A 19,467-nucleotide genomic window follows, 5' to 3' on the forward strand; every position below is an offset into this window, starting at 1 on the left:
ATGGCAGTTAGTTAAGTTGATGTGAATACCTTAATTTCCAATCACTTATATTGTGTGGATTTTTCAATTTTTATATCTAACAATTTAGATTGTTATGAGAGAATTTAGACTGTAAAATGCTTCATTTTTTTTTATTTCAGCATATTATGGGGGTATAAAAGTCTAGGTTACGTATATTGCCCTTGCCCCTCCACCTCGCCCAAGTCCGAGCTTCAAGCGAGTCCATCCCCCAGATTGTGCGCATCGCACTCATTATGTATATATACACCCATCACCTCCTCCCCCCTCCCACCTGCCAGATTAATGTTATTCCTATATGTGCACTTAGCTTCATTTGTTTTTGTAAATGCTTATGTAGGCACAGGCAATCAAGTATACTTGGGATTATTTTTCCCTTGACTCATAGCTCCATAAGTAGCAGATAATGCTTTCCAGAAAAAAAATTATAATCTTTCTGTGGAAATGGGCATGATTTTCTAATTCAAGCTTTCAATGAGTGTGCAACAATTTCACAGTTCTGACTTTAGGATATTATGCTCCACCACACTGATTCTGAGACTCTAAACCTAAGCCTTTGAAATCCATAATGTGACTTCCCATTCCCAGTGTGTGATCTTCTGAGCATCCACCAGTCATTTTATAGATTATTGCTCGACTTTTAATTGAATCTTTATTTTTGACACATTTTACTTATAACATTTCAGTGATTTCAGCTATAGATAAAAAAATTTCTTAAAATTTATACAGCATGTCTGTGTGTTTGTAATAGTAACTTTTTCTCTATTTTCTCAATATTGAAAGTGCTACTATTCTCTTTCCACATGTACTATAAACTCATCCATTTTAGATTTTTTACATAAAATTATTCTTATTACATATGTTTGAATATTATTGTGTATATTGGAGAAGAGGTACAAAGAACTTTATCCTATATTTTCCTGAGTAATGAATTTTATTATATATTAAAATTTAATACTATAAAGTTAATTTTATTTTAAAATGATAATTTGAGAAATCTATTTAGATGTTTTCTTAATGACATGGAAAACTATCAGACATTGGTTTGAAAAGTAAAGATACAAAAATGGCTTGAGCAGGACTCAGTGGAAGCTAGTTTAAAGAAGTATTGAGAACATCAAAGTAATTCAATTATATATTACTTACAAGGATGGATATAAACTTCAAAAATAAAGTGTCTGTGGCCATGTATCTTTTTCTTGTGAGATGTTTTAAAAAGATTTTCTTTTACTTAGTTGAGAGCAATGCAATTCTTTTGATTGCGTTCTTGAAGGCTTTCTTTACCTGATTGTTTCTCAGGGTATAAATAAATGGGTTCAATGTAGGCGAAATAGAAGAAATGAGCAGAGAAACTACTTTATTAACGGTCACTTCTTCCTTTGCTGTAGGATTCATGTAGATGAAAATGCACGTGCCATAGGTGATGGAAACCACAATCATGTGGGAAGAACAGGTGGAAAAGGCCTTTTTCCTTTGCTGGACAGAAGGGAATCTAAAAATTGTCTTGATGATGTAAGCTTATGACAGAACTACACAAGTTAGAGTCATATTCAGGGTCAGCACAGCACAGATGATAACTGTCTGTTCCATGAACCATGTGTCTGAACATGAGATTTTCACCAGGGGAAATGCATCACAACCAAAATGATCAATCATGTTAGAGTCACAGAATTTTAGACTTAAACCCAGGCTAAGTGGAGGGATTATTATGCATAAACCAGCCATCCAACAACAGATGATGAGAATCCTGCAAACTCTGCTCTTCATGATGGTCACATAATGCAGGGGCTTGCAGATGGCCACATAGCGGTCATATGACATAGCAGCTAGGAGAAAAAATTCTGTTACTCCACCGAGGTCAGTAAAAAACACTTGGATGACACAGTCATTATAGGTAATGACCTTGTCACCTGTTGCTATGTTATATAAGTATCTAGGAACACAAGCAGATGTGAATGAGATTTCTAAGAAGGAGAAATTTTTTAAGAAAAAGTACATGGGTGTTTTCAGGTGAGAATCCACAAAGGTGAGTGTGATGATGGTCAGGTTTCCAGCTATACTCAACATGTAGGTGAGAAATAGAAAGATAAAAATTAGGACCTGCAGCTGAGGGTCATCTGTGAGTCCCAGAAGAATGAACGTTGTTACTGTATCATTTTTCATCATTGACTGCTGTCGTCTCTTGAATCTATATGTGATATTCAGAGATATTTTAGAGATCATTTCAACTGTCCTAAAATTTTAACATATTTGAGCTTTTATTCTTGATATTCTCTCTCTTTCTTTCCCTTTCATTCTTTGTTTTCTACATTTATGTTTATTTTCTGTTTAGCCCATATGACTAAGTAGATTGCTGAAAAAGTTTAATTTTATAGGTAACAAGGTATCTATTTACAAACTAAACAGCAGAATCTCACCCTTGATTTCCCATCTTTTCTTGATATTTTCGGTCTTTTTGTAAAACAATAGTAATATATAACATATAATTAGGGTCTCATTCAATAGCTATCAACTATTTATATCAAATTGAGATGTAAAACAGGTGTTTTTGTTTTGCTGCTGCTTTCCTACCTTCCTTATATGTGTTCCCCTAATTACTCAGGTGATGTGCGCACCACTGTGAAATCTTAGTCCTTCAAACTTTGAGCATTAGTCAGTTCTCAAAATACATATGCTTTTCTCCAAGGTTTTATAATCTATTACATAATAGAAGTTAATAAATAGAATAGCACTAAAGTGTAATTATTTTCTATTTATTTTATCTTTCATATAAATGTTCAAAATGAATACAAAAATCTGTAATGAGGTGGTGTTAGCACTTTGATCAATATATTATTACATTTACTAGGGAGATGAAAGGGTATGCTTATATACATCTATGTATACAAAGATACTTTATTTTTAATTTGAGGTTGAATTTACAGCCAAAGTTACCATGGATAATTTTTATATTAAGTTAAATGCAGATTTAATGATCTATCTCATGCATAAAAACCTCCCAGACAATGACATTTACCTGTACAAGGGGGGTTCATTCTAAAAAAATTGTACCTTATAAATATATCTTGAATATATTAAAAATTAATAACTTATCACTTAAATCCATTTTATTTTCCAGAGTAAAATATAACCTACAATATTGCAATGAAAGAGACAAACTTTATCATACTTACTCTTCTGTTAGTGTATCAGAGTTTTTGTTGGTTTTTCAAACAAAGCAATACTAAGAGCTCAATGTTAAAATTATTGTTTTTATAAAGGTATTTATGTCTTCATATTCACTGGCATGTGTGGGAATGCACAGAGCTCTCTATGATTTCCACCTTCAACAAATTGGACAGCCTTCCTCATGATGGGCTTAGTGCTATTATAAGATTCCAAATATTTTCTTACTATCTCCATCACTGAAATTATAATGTTAGGATCCCTATCTACTGATGGAAGAGATGATATTTTAAATCATCAGGACAGAGAGAAATGCTTTTATAATATCAAACATGACTTTTATTTATAATTTGCCAAAAATGCCACTGAGTGGAAAAAACAAATGGTCCTTGGTGACCTACATTCAAGAGCCATTAATTAATTTTCTGAGTAATGAAGTTTGGCAAAAAATCAAGTAATGCAGACTTCATTGGGGACTGTGTCCTTGGAATTAGGAGAATGTTACAGCAGCATTTGACACAGGTCAGAAAGACAACTATATCATTTAAATTACACAGCTCATTTTTTAAAACTTGCACATCTACTAAGGCATTTGGAAAACTTTAATTCTTTGTTATATAAATGGAATCTTTTATGATATTACATGAATCATTTATCATCACTGGATAATTTTAATCAGATAAAAAAGGAAGCGTTTATACAATTACATAAGGCTACCGCTTACATTCCAGACCTTATTTTTGAGATATTTCTTTCTCCAAATACACCAACTAACTATGTCATAGATATTATTCATGAGTGCATACAATTTTTCAGCCATATTGATACAGGAACGTGCACCCCAAAACTGGGATCTAGCCTGAATGCCAAGTGAGTTCTTGGCTTCGTGCAACAAAGAATTCAAGAGTGAGCCAACAGAGTAAAGCAAAAGTAAGTTTACTGAAGTAAGAAAGAAACAGAAGGAAGGCTAGCTCCAGAGACAGAGCAGCAGCTATCTCTCAGAGCAACAAAGAATAACACCTTGTGATTTTGGGGGTCTTATTTTATACCTTCTGTTTAATTTTATGTTAAGCAGAGGAAGGACTATTTATAAGATTTCTGGGAGAGGGGTGAGTAGTTCCTGGCACCAAGAGTTCCTTCTCATTTTAAACCATCTAGGGTAACTTCTGGGAGTTGCCATGGCATTTGTAAACTGTCATGGTGATGGTGGGAGTTTCTTTTACTATAATGATACATTATAAAGAGGGTATAATAAGCAGTGAGGGTAACCTGAGGTCGTTTTTCATTGCTATTTGGGTTCTAGCTGGTTTAGGCCACTTTCTCTGCTGTCTCTTGTTTTATCAGAGACCTTGGTTTGAATCTTATAACTCCTTATTGAGCAAAGCCTGCTGGTTCCCTATTTCAGTATCTTATAATGGATATAAAAAAAAGGCTTTTATGGTTGCACAAGAATGTAAATGTACTTAATGCCACCGAACTGTACATTTAAAAATGGCAAATTTTAGATTATGTATATTTTACCACAATAAAAGGCATAGACTTTTATGTATGTAAACACACTTTAATTTATGACATAATATAAATTTCTGTTTTTTCCAGTTTTTCACTGTTAGTAAAGTTGGCTGTATACGTATTTTGGCAATTTTCAAACCAGTGGGGGCTAAGGGGACTCATATGCACATCAGCCACAGGGGTCTAAGAAATCAGGAAGGACTGAATGGAAGTTTGTTTTTTGTAGGCTGAGCCTGGAAGCAATGATCATCACTGTGTTCATATTCCATTGGCCAGAACTCAGTAACATCATCTTGCCCATAGTAAAGGCGGGCTGAGAAATGCAGGCTAACTTTGTTTCTAAGATAAAAGAGAACGAGTTTTGAAGCCATATACGATTTTCCCCTATATGAATTCTCTGATGCCTGCAGAGGTGTGACTTCTGGCAAAAGTTTTTTCCCACATTGATTCCACTCATAGGGTTTTTCTTTTGTATGAATTCTCTGATGTATAGTGAGGGCTGTCCTATGGTAGACAGAATTTCCACATTCATTATATTCATAGGATGTCTCTACATTCTTTGCATTCATTGGGTTTCTGTCCTATGTGATTCTCTGATGTACAGTGAGGGCTGCCCTCCCACAGAAAAGTTTTCTGTATTCTTTATGCTCACAGAGTTTCTCCCCTGTGTGTGTTCTCATATGCACAGTGTGGACTGCCTTCACAAAAATTATTTCCCACATTGATAATGTTCATAGGGTATTTTCCCTCTGTGGATTCTCTGATGAACAGTTAGGTGTACCTGATGACAGAAGGATTTCTCACATTCAGTACATGCATGGGGCCTGTCCCTTGTATGTGTTCTCTGATGTATTATAAGGATTGATTTGCTAATAAAAATTTTCTTACCTTTACTATATTCATAGGTTTCTCTCCTATGTGTTTTTCTGGTATTTAGTGAGGTTCACTTTTTATAGAAAGTTTTACCACATAGAATTACATTCAAAAGTTTTCTCTCCTGAGCTCTCTGAAGTAAGTTCTGTTTATATTTTTGCAGAAATTAGTCTCGCTTTGAAGACATTCATGATGTTTCTCTCCAAATAAGCTCTATGAAGACTCAAGATTATTGATATCTCACAAGCGGTTTTCCCCCATTTGTTACATTTATATGATTGTTTCCCACCTGGGTCATCCCTTGGGCAATGAGAGCTGATTTATCACAAGCTTTGTCATATTTATTATGTTTACGCGGGTCTCTCCCATATGAATTCTCTTATGTATGCAGAATGTTTCCTGCTTGTTGAAAGCTTTCCCTTGTCCACTACATTCAAAAGCCTGCTGCCCAGTTTGAATCTTTTGATGCTGGCTACGATGCTCACAATGGCTGAGAGATTTCCTGATGACAGTATGTCATCAGGCTTCTCTCCAGACTGCAGCTCATCAGCCTCACCAGGGAGAAGCATGTTCTGACATACATTAAAGTCCTCAGGCCTTATTCCTGAATAGTTTCCATTCTTTTATAATCAGTTTTGAAATATGGTTTGAGCTCAAATTTAATTTTTTTCCTAATTCAACTCTCTCCTTTGTTGATGTGTTGCCCTTTGTGATCACAACTTGCCACAGATGTCTGCCTTGATTTTCCTGCCTGGTCTTAATCAGGTCATCCACTTTCTGGACATCTCTAAGAGCTTCTTTGGAGACTGTATAAAGTACATATTTGATGCATGAGACCGTCTGTCCTCAGGTTTTAACCTGGAGAAAAAGATTGCTGGGAGGCTTTGGTTTGGGGGTTCTTCTGCCATCCATGGCTCTGCTCCTTGCTGTTTAGCTTGAAGGTCACTTCAGGTTTGGTAATGCAGGTCCTTTTTACTGTTTAAGGTTGGAAAAGTTGCCTCTCCCAGTTGTTTGACCAAGAAATGTCAGTGTAAGTCATTTGTGTCACTTCTGAGAAGATTTAAGAGCTGGCATTTGCTTCACTGCCCTTTTATTCCTCCTTCCAAAATGACCAGCTGTGTTGCAGTGATTTCCATCCTATCAGTCTGAGGCCACAAAGAGATCTGGTGGAAAGCTTGAATGTTTCAGCTTCTTAGAGGTTGGGATCATTGGTTACCATATCATAGCCTACTCCACTGCCTGATATCCAGGGGACCCTTCATAAGAAGAAGAATTACTAGAGATTTATAAGAAACATATGTGAAAATTAGCAACCTAATGGAAAAAGGAAGAAAGGATGACAGTTTATGTCCTATCTTCTACAAATCCAGTCTATAAAAATATGAAAAGGTGCTCAAACTCTCAGGGACACACAATCCAACTTCAGAACCTGTGAAGCAGCATTGGGAGAGATGCAAGGTCTAAAATTTTCAGGTGGCAGATGGTGAGACTGGTGCTGTAATTTCTGTGAGGAAGAGTCCCAGAAATGGAATTACCAGCTCAAAGTACATGGGTGCTTTGTAGGTTTTTCTGATTGATTAGCAAAAACTTTAGCAATTTAAATTTCCACATGTTCTGTAGGATAGTAGCCTTTCTCTTATGATATCATTCAACACCAGTTAAAAAGTTCCTTTCAATATTGACAGTTTGATTGGTATAAATTTATATCTCAATATTAATTTATTTGGTATGAAACTGATTTATTTATTTGGCATGAAACAAACTGATGCAGCCGATAATTATGTTCTTTACAAAATGGGATTTAATGTTCTCTAAATTGTCTATTTTTTGCTTATTTTTGTTTGTATCTTGTATTTGTGTTGTTAATTTACAAGAGCTTTCTGTAGACTTTAGAAATCATCCACTAATATACCTGTTATACATTTTTTTCCTGTTATACATTTAATTTCAACCATATTATTTGACTTATCAATTTTTTTCAGTAGTATCTTTTGCCAGTTAAAATGGTTTAACATACACATAATCAAACTGATGCCTTTTCTTTTGTCACATTCTGGCATTAATTTCTGGGGGACAGACACGCTTGAAGCTGTGACTCAGGGGGCAGGCAAAGGCAATATATGTAACCTAAACATTTGTACCCCCATTGCGGGGAGTTAGCTACGCTCCCCACAAAGAGGTTTTTTTCTCTTCCGATCAGGTCTCTAAGTTGACTACACCAGTTTGCAGGGAGTTAGCTACGCTCCCAGCAAAGAGGTTTTTTCTTCCGATCGGGTCTCTCAGGCAGGGGTCATTGCAAAGGATGAAAAAATAGTAGGAAACAGAAATAATAATAATAATACACAGAGCCAAAGATATAGTTTTTAAAGTAAAGGTTTATGAAAATAGATAAAAGGAGGGTATCCGGATGGGGATATTTCCTCTCGCCAGAAATATCTCCCAAACTTAATATCCACACAGGTATTATACTAATAGGCAGTTTGCTTTAGGGTCAAAGTCTTCTAAAAGGCTGCTACAGATCCTTTAACTAACTCTAACTAGGGGAACAATGAGTTGTAAAATCTTCTTGGGGCAAACTTCCAAGTTTTCTGGTAAGGCTATTACTTTAGCAAAAAACAGAGACATCTTGGCTCCGGTGATTGTGTTCTTGGAGACAGAGATGATTTCATAAGTCAACATGAGCTGTGCTTTGTGTTAACTACTTTAACCGCATGGCTCCTTCTGGGCCAGGCTTGGCTCCTTCTGGGCCCGGCTTGGGCATTAGCATATCTCTTTGATAAACTCTCACCTCCGGGGGTCCTTGCCAGCTCCGGCAACCCATGGCTCTAGGAAGAGGCCTGTCTTGTCTTTCAAAACAGGTGAGAACCATAGGCCCAGTTTACAGCTGTCTCTTTGAAGTGCAGCTATTACTGACCAAGGAGACGCCCTCCTGAGACCAGGCAGCTTTTGAACTAACACATTTCTTTTTTCTTTAAGGCAAAGCCTTATGTGACTTCTGAAATCAAATCTTGTCTCCAGAAATACAGGGGGCATTTCTATAACTCAGTATTCTTAGGCTCAACGAGTCCCCAACCTTTTTGGCACCAGGGATGGTTTCATGGAACACAACTTTTCCATGGACTAGGGGCAGGGAGGATGGTTTCAGGATGGTTCAAGTGCATTACATTTATTGTGCACCTTATTTTTACTATTATTATGCTGTAATATATTAAATAATGAAATAATTATATAACTCACCATAGGTTGGGGACCCCTGACCTACAGGATAAAACACCATCTGGAGGAGGGCTCAATAGTCTCAGTAAAGAACCATCCGACTTCTCAATTTGTGAGTGAAGCCCTACTAGACAGCACGACACAGCCATCCATGACGGCTGTGCTGTGAACAAACCTAGCTGAGATCAGCTGATTGCTCCCCGGGTCAGTATAAACACCGAGCTACCCCAAGAATCTGTGTTTGAAGCCACTGATTTTGAGGTGATTTATTTATTGGCTGTAGCTAACTCTTCAGAATGTGACAAGAGCATATGTGAGGGATACCAAATGCAGGCTTAGAGTACGTAAGAGAGCTAGGGAAGAATGCAGGGAAGAAAATCCTTGTTAGAAGTGACACCATGAACACAAGTCTAGACATGAAAATTAGAAAGTCAAAAACATTCTAGTTTGCATCACAGAAATCATCAATGAGAAATATGAAAGGTCATGAAAAATAAAATAACCAAATGTGGAAAAACCTTCTTTGAGAAATAGCAAAGTTTACATTTTTGTTCTTTAATCTTGAATCTATTCTTTTCAGGAAAATAATTACAATTTCCTATTTGGTTTCTATTCTCTAACTCAAAGCTTCCAAATATTTTGCTGCTTTGATGTTCTTGATATGTTATTATTTTCATTTAGCTGAGACTTGCTGCCTCCTGTTGGTTTAATTTAGCTGCATTAAGGAATTACATTTTATTCCATATTTCAGTACTGGTCTTGGTTTGCCATCCTAAAGGTGGCTTTATTGTTTCAATAAGAGTTTATCAGATCACTGCCATGTGGGTTATCATTTCATGCAGAGGTTCTGGTCTTTCACTTTGGAGAGAATCCAATGAATCTGAATGCCCAATCTTGGAATTTTAAAATTTTCTTTTTCTAGCTAAATGTCTCCAGGTTTCTAAACTTGTATCTGTTCCTCTTCATTTTGTATTAACTTATTCTGGTTTTATTAATTTTCAAAAATTATTTTGTTTCTGATTGTGAATAGTACTAATATATGTGCTCTTTTCTGGAATCATTTGGATGTTTGAATTGGAAGAAGGAATGGGTCCTATTGCCCTTTCCTTTCTTCCTGCTAATTAAATAATTCTACTTTTTTTTAATGCTTAAGCGTAATAGTTTGAATTATCCTGGTAATCTGATCACATGTGTTCTTGATGAGAGATGTCACTGGAGAGAAAATCTATTTGTAATGACAAAAAAAGTGAAAAGATAATTTTGGATCCTTAATTCAATAATAACTGTGCTATAATCAAGATAGTAAGAATATACTGGGGACAAGGAAGAGATAAAATAATTAAAGATATAAGACTATACACTTAAGGCCCCCTGGTATATTCTGATATATTGAATACTCAACTTCAACATTTCTTTACTTCTTTGAGATCAATGAAATTCTTTTGATTAAGTCTGTGAAAGCTTGTTTCAGTTGCTTATTCCTCAAGGTATAAATAAATGGGTTTAACATGGGGGCAACTGACGTGTTAAGCATTGAAACACCCTTATTAATTGCTACTCTATCTTTTGCTGAAGGTTTGATATAGATAAAAATACAACTACCATATGTGATAGAAACCACAATCATATGAGACGAGCAGGTAGAAAAGGCCTTCATTCTTTGCTGGGCAGAAGGGAACTTTATGATGGTCTTGATGATATATATATAGGACAGGACTACACACAGAAGTGTCATGATGGTGGTGAGCACAGCAAGGGCAATGATCATCTTCTCTATAAGCCATGTGTCTGAACAAGAGATTTTTAACATAGGGGAAGCATCACAGGCAAAATGATCGATGACATTCCTGTCACAGAATTCCAGGTTTAAGCCCAGGCAAAGTGGTGGGAATATGACCAGCAAACCTGCTATCCAACAGCAGGTAACAAGCCATCCACAGACTTTGCTATTCATGATGGTCACGTAGTGCAAGGGTCTGCAGATAGCTACATAACGATCATACGACATGACGGCCAGGAGAAAAAATTCCGTAGCTCCAAACAAGATGGCAAAAAATAGTTGAGCAACACAAGCATCATAGGAAATAGTCTTGTCCCCAGTTGACAAGCTATATAGGAATCTGGGAATACAGACTGTGGTGAATAAAGTTTCTAAAAAGGAGAAATTTTTGAGGAAAAAGTACATGGCGGTTTTAAGGTGGGAGTCCAGTAAAGTGAGTGTGATGATGAGCAGGTTCCCAGTCATACTCAATATGTAGGAGACAAACAGATATATAAAAACCAGAACCTGCATTTGAGGATGATCTGTAAGTCCCAGAAGTATGAATGTAGTTAATGAGGTATGGTTTCTCATCACTGACTTATACTTCTATTAATAACTCTTGACAAACACAAATGACATTGAATTGAGAACATTTGCATGAAATCTCACAGACCTTGGCTACCAAATCCAATCATTGCAAACAATAATCATTTTCTTCTTTAACTTAGTAATGACTCTTGTCAAAATTCTGGTTGATTCAGCTTTATTAATGTACATTATATGCCTTGTTAAGAGAATGTTTTCTTTAAATATTATCTGTACTACAGTTCATATTTTATAGCCTCTTGCACTTTCTCACATCTTTTTATGCATTTTTTCTGTGTCATTTTTTTCTGAAATAAGTTAAGCTATAGGAATAGAAAAAGATCACCCGTGTGGTATAGTTTGATGAGTATTATAACATCCTGTTGTTGCTAATAATCCTTCACTACTCACAGGTTGAATCCAATGACTCTGCTTGACATGTTGCTTCCTGTTAAATGGAAAAACATAGTTACTAAGTTTGACAGCTGGACAGTCTGAAGGCCTTGTGTATAGTATTTCAATGTTCTCGTTCATTGTTATGACTAGGAGGTTATTTTATTTTTGGCATCAGAGGAGGGTCATCCAAGTAACAACCATTGCTCTCAAATTTTGCTATTTATTTCTAAATTTCTACCCTAATAATTGACTTATATTCTAGATTCACTCTGACATAGAATGTGGTGCTTTCATGTGTGGCATATAAATAATTTATATGCTACAGTTTTGCATAAAGCAATCATTAGGTACAAACTAAAGAATGTTGAAGAATAGCATCTTGATTGTTTATGTTTTCATTATTTTTAGATAAGACTTATAATGATTATCAAGTTCACTCTAATTATAACCAAACTAAAAATAAGTACATGTTATAAGTCATTGCCAAATTGCACTTATTCTCTTTGCTTCATTTCATCTACATTGACAGTTTTACCTCTCACCAATCATTTGGTCCTCAATCCATGATAACCTAGACTTGCCACACATATTCTATTGAACCCTCTATTATTGAGTATATCCTCTTCCATAAAGGCAATATACTCTTTTTAGTTGATCTTACTGATGCATTGTACTCTTGATAACTCTTAATTTTTATACCATTTAAAATCTATTGAACCATTAAGTATAAGTCTATATGCAGACAACTCTGACACTAGTTTCTTTTCTCTACTCTAATTTTTAAAAATTTTTGTAAGATACTATGATCTAGAGAATGCATAAAACATATCTGTCCAGTTCATATAATCTAATTAAGAATAAAACTGCAGTTATCAGTCAGGTCAAGTAATAGTCCACAGGCCGAACCCTTGAAACCCCTGTTTGCTCATCAGTGATGATGGCCTTCTTCCTGCTCCTTTGAGCTAATCCAGATCTTGATTTTTAAAAATAATTTCTTTTTTCTTTATCGATTTCTAACTATGTATATATCCTTAAACATTTAAAATTTTTACATGAGTTAAATTGTTCCGAATATTGTTCCAGATGTGTGTTGACATTGTAATGCAGAGAAGTAGTTCATTTTCATTGCTGCAATCCATTTTTGAATAGATTCCAATTCATTTATTTATCACAATTTATCGACATTAAAGACAGTACTGTTATGAACATGGAATCTTCCCTACATGACCACTCTTTCTTAATTCTAGATTTCTAGAATAGTAGAAATAAGAGGGATTAAATCTCTATTATTTATTCTATCCAAGTAATGCTTTTATCAGATTTACAGTTATATTTTATGATAACACATGGTTTTCTCATCTCATTTCTAAACCTTTGTTGATCCATAAAGATCTCTCCAAGCCTCTCCTCTCACTTAGATACATGTTTTCTGATATTTTGTATGAATCCCATGAATATCTAAAGGTTTGTAATCCATAAGTCTCTGTCTAGAGACATTATTTCTATTCTGAGCTATTGACACATACTTACTTGAATACTAGGCAAGTCTCACAAACATCTCAGAATCAACATGTTTAAAAATCCGTGCAGCCCCATAGCTACTCTTTATCCAGTGTTCCCTATTAAAAACAAGCAAAAAAGTAAAGGACGAATGCTAGAATGACCCCAGTGGGATTTTGCTATGTGTACAAATAGATATTGAAAGTAGGTATGTGTGCATTTACAAGTATGCTTGCATGTATCTTTCTCAGTCCCAGAAAGCACATTTAATGCCCAATTCTTGGCTTTTAAATACTATTAGCCAGGGCCCTTTAGAGATAGGTTGATTATAAAACAAGGGCAGAGAAAATTTGAAAGAGCATAAACTATATTGTGGTACTAGAAAATAGTTACAAAATAAACAAAAAAATTGACAGCACATGAAAAGGATACGATATCCAAATCTGGAAAAATTTGTGCAACATCGTAAATAATAAACCAGATTGATTAAAGCCCAGAAATTGGCAAACTTTCTCTGCAAAAATCTAGATAGTAAATATTTTATGGTTTATAGTCCACATAAGGTCTTTGTTTCTCATATTTCTTCCTGTCCTCTTCATCCTCCCTCTTCTTATCTTTACTGTGTAAAAGAAATTCTTCATTGTGGGTTATACCAAACGGGCTTCAAGATGCATTTGGCTCATTGGCTGCCGTTGGCTGAACTATGTGATTACTTGAAGAATACAATAGTTACCAATGATTTCATAAAAATAAAAACAATGGCTGAATAAATTAAAATTTGTGGAGAAGGGACAATTCTTCCTTAAAGAAGAGGTCAGATTAATAAATATAGAAAGAAAAGTATCTTCACAGTGGTAATAATAGCTGTAGGTGAGGTCCCCTAATAGATTAAAAAAATTAGGGGATATTGCACAGTTGCTAAATATCTTCCCCTCAACATTTATTAATTACTGTGGAATATGTCTACAAATTTTTTATACTCCTTCTTCCAGGAGGTTGAACTGAAGTCACCTCCCCTGAATGTGGGCTGGATTTAGTAACTCACTTCTGATTAATAGAGTATTAAATGAGAAAAGTAGTGAATGGACAGTGAAGAAACTTGAAAGGCACCAATTTCACTAAGTTATCAATATTGACATTGGCAGCAATAGGACATCTTGACATCATGTACACTCATATGTTTTGGTGATAAAGGCACATCCTCTCTGTGATATTGTTTCCCTAAAATCTACTACCTAAGCCTCATCACGAGAAAACTTCAGACAAGTGCAAAATATCTTACTAGTACTCTACAAAAATATCAAGGACATGAAAGACAAGGACAGCCTGAGGATGAGTCACAGGTTGGAAGAGACTAAAGGAGACATGTTAACTACATACAATGTAGTATCCTGAATTGGATCCTGTAGTAGAAAAAGGACATTAGTGGAAAAATTGGAGAAATACAAATAAAGTCTGTGTTTTAGTTGTTAGTATTGTATCAATGTTAATTCCTTAGTTTTAATAATTGTACTATGATTATGTAAAATGCTAAGATTAGGGGTGAGGGTTATCCGGGAACTGTCTGTATTCTCTTTTCAAATCTTATGTAAAATTATTTCATAATTAAAAATTTAACAAAATAAAAAGGAAAGAAAAAAGGCAAACCACAGTTGCTACGTGCTTTCTCTATGCCAGGCAGTATGTTGTGACAAATCTTCACATGAATAATTTGTCTGGTACTTACTCTCCTCCAATCATCTGTGCTTCTTCCACCATATTTTTTGTGATGTTGTCAGTTTTATTCCATTGATAAGTAATAGAATATCATTTGAAATTAATGTGCACAGTTAGATTTTATAGATTAATTTTAATTAGTGATAGCTGAATTGCATGGAGTCTATCTAAACGTCAATATCATAACATCTACTAACAAGACCTGAAATGTGTGGACTTTTTGACCATTGAGATTACACTTGTAAGATAATGATGTCAATTATTAGAAAGGAATATTTATGTATGAAACAATTCTTCAGAATCTTTCCACCAAAGGAAGACATTAGCTTTCTACAATCCCAAACAACAACATATCTACACATTTGAGTGCAGTCTGTGTCCTGCTATAACTCTCTCCAACAACGACTTCACATCTCATCCTTACCTTCATTAGGCTAATATTGATATTCCTTCCCCTTTGTGGCTTTGTTGTAATCTCCAGTGAAAAAGCTTCCTAAAATTTCCTTGTCCAGGTTAGATGCCTCTCTTTTTTGCCTGCTCTATCACATTATGTTGATCTTTATGATATCACTAAATATGTGAATATAATTTTATTGAGATTTCACTGTGTCTTATTCAGTGAGATTCCACAGGAACTAGTACTACTCAAAGTTTATCAAGTACTGAATAAATTTTATTGGAAAATAAATAAAGTTTACATTTACTCTTCTTACTCAGAACAAGCAATCTACTTTCTCATTTACTGAAATTTACATTCTCTTTTAAGATATGCTTTTTAGCATGAGTATGCTATATCCTAGACTAGGGTCCACAAACTTTTTTTATAAAGGACCAAATAGTAAATTTTAGAAGACACATAGGATCTCTGCTACATGTTCTTCTTCTTCATTTTTTGAAAAAACAAAAACAAAAACAAAAACCCTTTAAAATGGAAAATTTGTTGTTGGTTCTCTGGCTGTACAAAAAGAGGCTGCAGATAAAATAAGGCCCACAGGAAGTAGTTTGCTGACCTCTCTCCTAGACTAACAATAAAAATGTCAATAATTTATAACTCTTTTTTTGGGTCAATAGCTAGTTTGTATTTGGTCCTCTTTTTGATCTAATTACTAATTTAACAGCTACTCAAATATTTTATATCTTCAATCATCATCTAGATACTTTGTTATTTTCCTTTATTGCTGAAATAAAAGGCATAATTCTTAGTGGTTCCAGTTAGATTCTGACATGAAATTTCACTTGGTTGCTTTAAAATGTTTCTTTCCTAACTAGGGAAGGGCAAATATCAGCTCCAACCTGTTTTTAGAAACCAAAATAAGGGAAAGAAAGGTCAGAGTCTGCCTATAATTTAGATTCCCCACCTTGACATCAGTTTAGGCTCATAAAGGGACAACCACAGCATTTCCAACTGTGGTATAGAAACGCATTTAGTCTGCAGCCCAGGCACCTCCCCTCAGTTCTTGTCATCTGAATTCACAGATCTCTAACTCATGAGATAAGTCATTTAGCCTACATGAGCTGACACAGTACCTTTCCTTTCAAACCCATAACTGTTTTCTTTCAATAATTAATATTCCACATTCATAAGAGAAGTGTCATGATACTGACACTGATTTAGATACAGAGATTAAAAATTGAGTTTGCATTAAAATGTGAAAGACTATTAGAGGCAGGGTTATCAATTGATAAAACATTAGCAAATAAGTCACTCAATGGAGGAAAAATTATATATTTTATATGCAGTTTTATTTAAAGTGAGGATGAGATTGTGGCAGAGGGTGCTTAGGGGTGTCCCCCTCAAATTACAGTACATTTAGATGACCTTTCATTGTATAGATATGTACAAATAGGTTGTCAGTGACTATCATATATTTGTCACTCACATTAAAAAGCTACACTTCAGAAGTCATGTTGAAATATTTCATAAAATATAAAACAAAATAACAGATTATATTAGTTATTTTTATAGATACTTTCCTCAGAGGAAAGCATTATTCTAGAGAGTTCAAAATAGAAAAAGAAAAAACATAAAAAAACTTACTTCTCTCATAATTGTGGCCTCAGATGTTTGCTGAACTCCAAAGTTGTCAGGAGTGAAAAAGATAATCCAGGAATATCTTATAGTGGATGTAAGTAGATGGGCTCTGATTGCTTATTCTTATCAATCCACACTCATACTCACGCAGAGCTCTGCAAAATGCAGTTTTCACTAAATCTTCCACCCTCCACAGAAGGTGAAGATTTTCTCACCAGAAATCCTGCCTCCACTGAGGCTAGTAAATACTTCCTTTCCTTTTTGTAACTGTAAAGCAAATAGTTAAAATGGCAAGGAAAGCATCTTTTACTGTTGTTGCAAAAATTGATCTTCTCTTTTCTGGCAGAGGAATATATTTCTCACTTGCAAAATTGCCTTTAAAAAATTAGGTCCAATTTTCAAATAAGTGGAATTAAAAAATACGTCCTTGGTGGCCCTATCTCAAACATTAGTAATAAATCTCTTGTGTAATAGACTTAATACACTTTGGGGTAGGGCACAGATCAGGCAGCAAGTGGAAAGTGTCCTCAGGGACTTATTTAATCCACATTAGCATGAGAAGGAGACTAGGTATGCCACAATAACTATCAGCTTACAAGGAAAGGCACACTTTTTTAAAATCTCAACATCATTTTAGGTATTTGTAAGACGATAAAGAATTCTTTTTCTGATTTATCAATCCTGTAAAATACAGAATTAATGGTTAAGGTAAATATAACTATTTGGATAATGAGAGACAAAAATCAGATAATATTTTCTGTTCTATATTCCAAATTTTTACTTTTCTTATAACAGTAGAAAAGGCAAAGTGATAACTACTATTGATATTTTGTATAATAGAATAAACTTTCAGACTTTTATAATTTTTAATGTTTATTGTTCTTTATTTGTGATATTCTATTTTTATATTTTAAAATTTATATTTCTATTATTCATATAAATGAATGTTTATATTTTAATTTTATTTTATATGTCACTTTTTAAATGCTTTCTCTGTGCTTTGATTATAATATGTCTAGGTATGACTCTCTTTTTATTTACTACATTTGAGAGTTTATCAAGCTTTTTAAATGTATAAATTTACTTCTTTCCCAAGATATGGAAAGTTTCTAGCCATAATTTACTTAAATATTTTTTCTGCCCTATTCTTTCTGTTCTCTTCTTCTAGAATGCAAATTACACTTAGGCTAGACTTTAACATTGCACCTCTAATATGCACATATGGGAAGTAACATTCACAGGGTGTCAGGCAGGTGGGAGGGGGAAGAAGGGGATGGGTAAATTCATACCTAAGCGATGTAGTGCTTGCTGTCTGGGGGATGGGCACGCTTGTAGTGCTGACTCAGGCTGTGCAAAGGCAATTTATGTAACCAAAATTTTGCACTCTGACATTAAACAAACACACATCTCAAAAAAACTGGAATAAAAAGCATGTAAATATTTTCTCATTTCAATAAAGAAGAATCTCTTGTAATTTTTTAATATTCTATTTTGTTGTAAGGATTACATAATTTCTCTAGTTCTAATTTCAAGATCACTACCTTTCTCTTCTGTAATCTCTATTATTAAGCTAAGAGAGTTAGTTTTTTCAGATATATTAATATATTGCATTTTTTATTTCTAACATTTTTACTCTTAAAAATATATATTTTTTGTGATACATATGTATGTGTGTGTGTATATATATGTATGTGTATACACACACACACACACATACAAGAGAATACTGTTCAGTCATGAAAAAGAATGAGATCATGTCTTTTGCAGCGACATGGACAGAACTGGAGGCCATTATCTTAAGTGAAACTACTCAGAAAGTCAAATACTGCATGTTCTCACTTATAAGTGGAAGCTAAATAATGTATACACACAGACATAGAGTGTGGAATAATAGACATTGTATATTCAGAATGGTAGGAGGGTGAAAGGGGAAAGAGGGAGGAGAAATTACTTAAAAAGTACGATGCACATTATATGGGTGATTGTTACGCTAAAAACTAGACTTCACCACTACACAAGATATCCATGTAACAAAGATGCACTTATACCCCTTAAATTTATACAAATAAAAAATATTTTTATTTATTTTCTGAGGTTTCTTAACTTTTCATCTATTTTGAGTGTGTTATTTTATCTCATAATGTATAGTTGTATAGATTGATTTAAAGTTCTTATGTTATTATACTAATGTCTGTGTCATTTTTTACTTGGCACATAATGATTGTCTCTTTAATAAGTGATTACCTTTTGGAATGGGTAACATTTTACTGGTTCTTTGTGTATTCAGTAATTTTGGATTGGATCCTGGACACTGTGAATATTACATTGCTTGGACTCTGAGTTCTGTTATATTCTATTAGAGAATGTGAACAATTTTTTTAAGTCAGTAATCAACCCTGTTAGACTCAGTCTACAAACTCAGTCTTTCTTTATGTATGGCTCAAAAATCATTTGTGTATTTTAAGCTTTTCCTAAGGCTATTTTATTTTTAAAACCATGGGTGTATGTTTCAAAGTTAAGCTTGAAATTTGTTCATGCTTGTATAAATAGTTAAGGGGTTGATTCTCTTCTATGACTCTTTCTGTTCAGAAAGCCTGCCTCTGTCCCACACCTCCATAGGTACATTTCTATGTTTTCTGCTATTATTTTTAGAGTGTTCTATCAATGTCAGTTAGATCCAGCAGATTACTGG

The 19,467-nt window shown here is 34.4% G+C and overlaps 2 protein-coding genes across 2 annotated transcripts; both read right to left on the reverse strand.

The window, feature by feature from the left end:
• Positions 1 to 1,245: 1,245 nt before the first annotated feature.
• On the reverse strand, positions 1,246 to 2,184 carry LOC123639712 (olfactory receptor 6C2-like). The gene is given in 1 exon segment (XM_045553772.1): positions 1,246 to 2,184. A coding segment is annotated over 1 exon segment (939 nt).
• Positions 2,185 to 10,198: 8,014 nt separating this feature from the next.
• LOC123639709 (olfactory receptor 6C2-like) lies at positions 10,199 to 11,137 on the reverse strand. Its single transcript, XM_045553768.1, has one exon. It carries the CDS (start codon positions 11,135 to 11,137, stop codon positions 10,199 to 10,201), a length of 939 nt encoding a protein of 312 aa, XP_045409724.1.
• Positions 11,138 to 19,467: the final 8,330 nt, after the last annotated feature.

The sequence above is a fragment of the Lemur catta genome, chromosome 6, assembly GCF_020740605.2.
Source record: "Lemur catta isolate mLemCat1 chromosome 6, mLemCat1.pri, whole genome shotgun sequence".
NCBI classification, from domain to species: Eukaryota; Metazoa; Chordata; class Mammalia; order Primates; family Lemuridae; genus Lemur; species Lemur catta.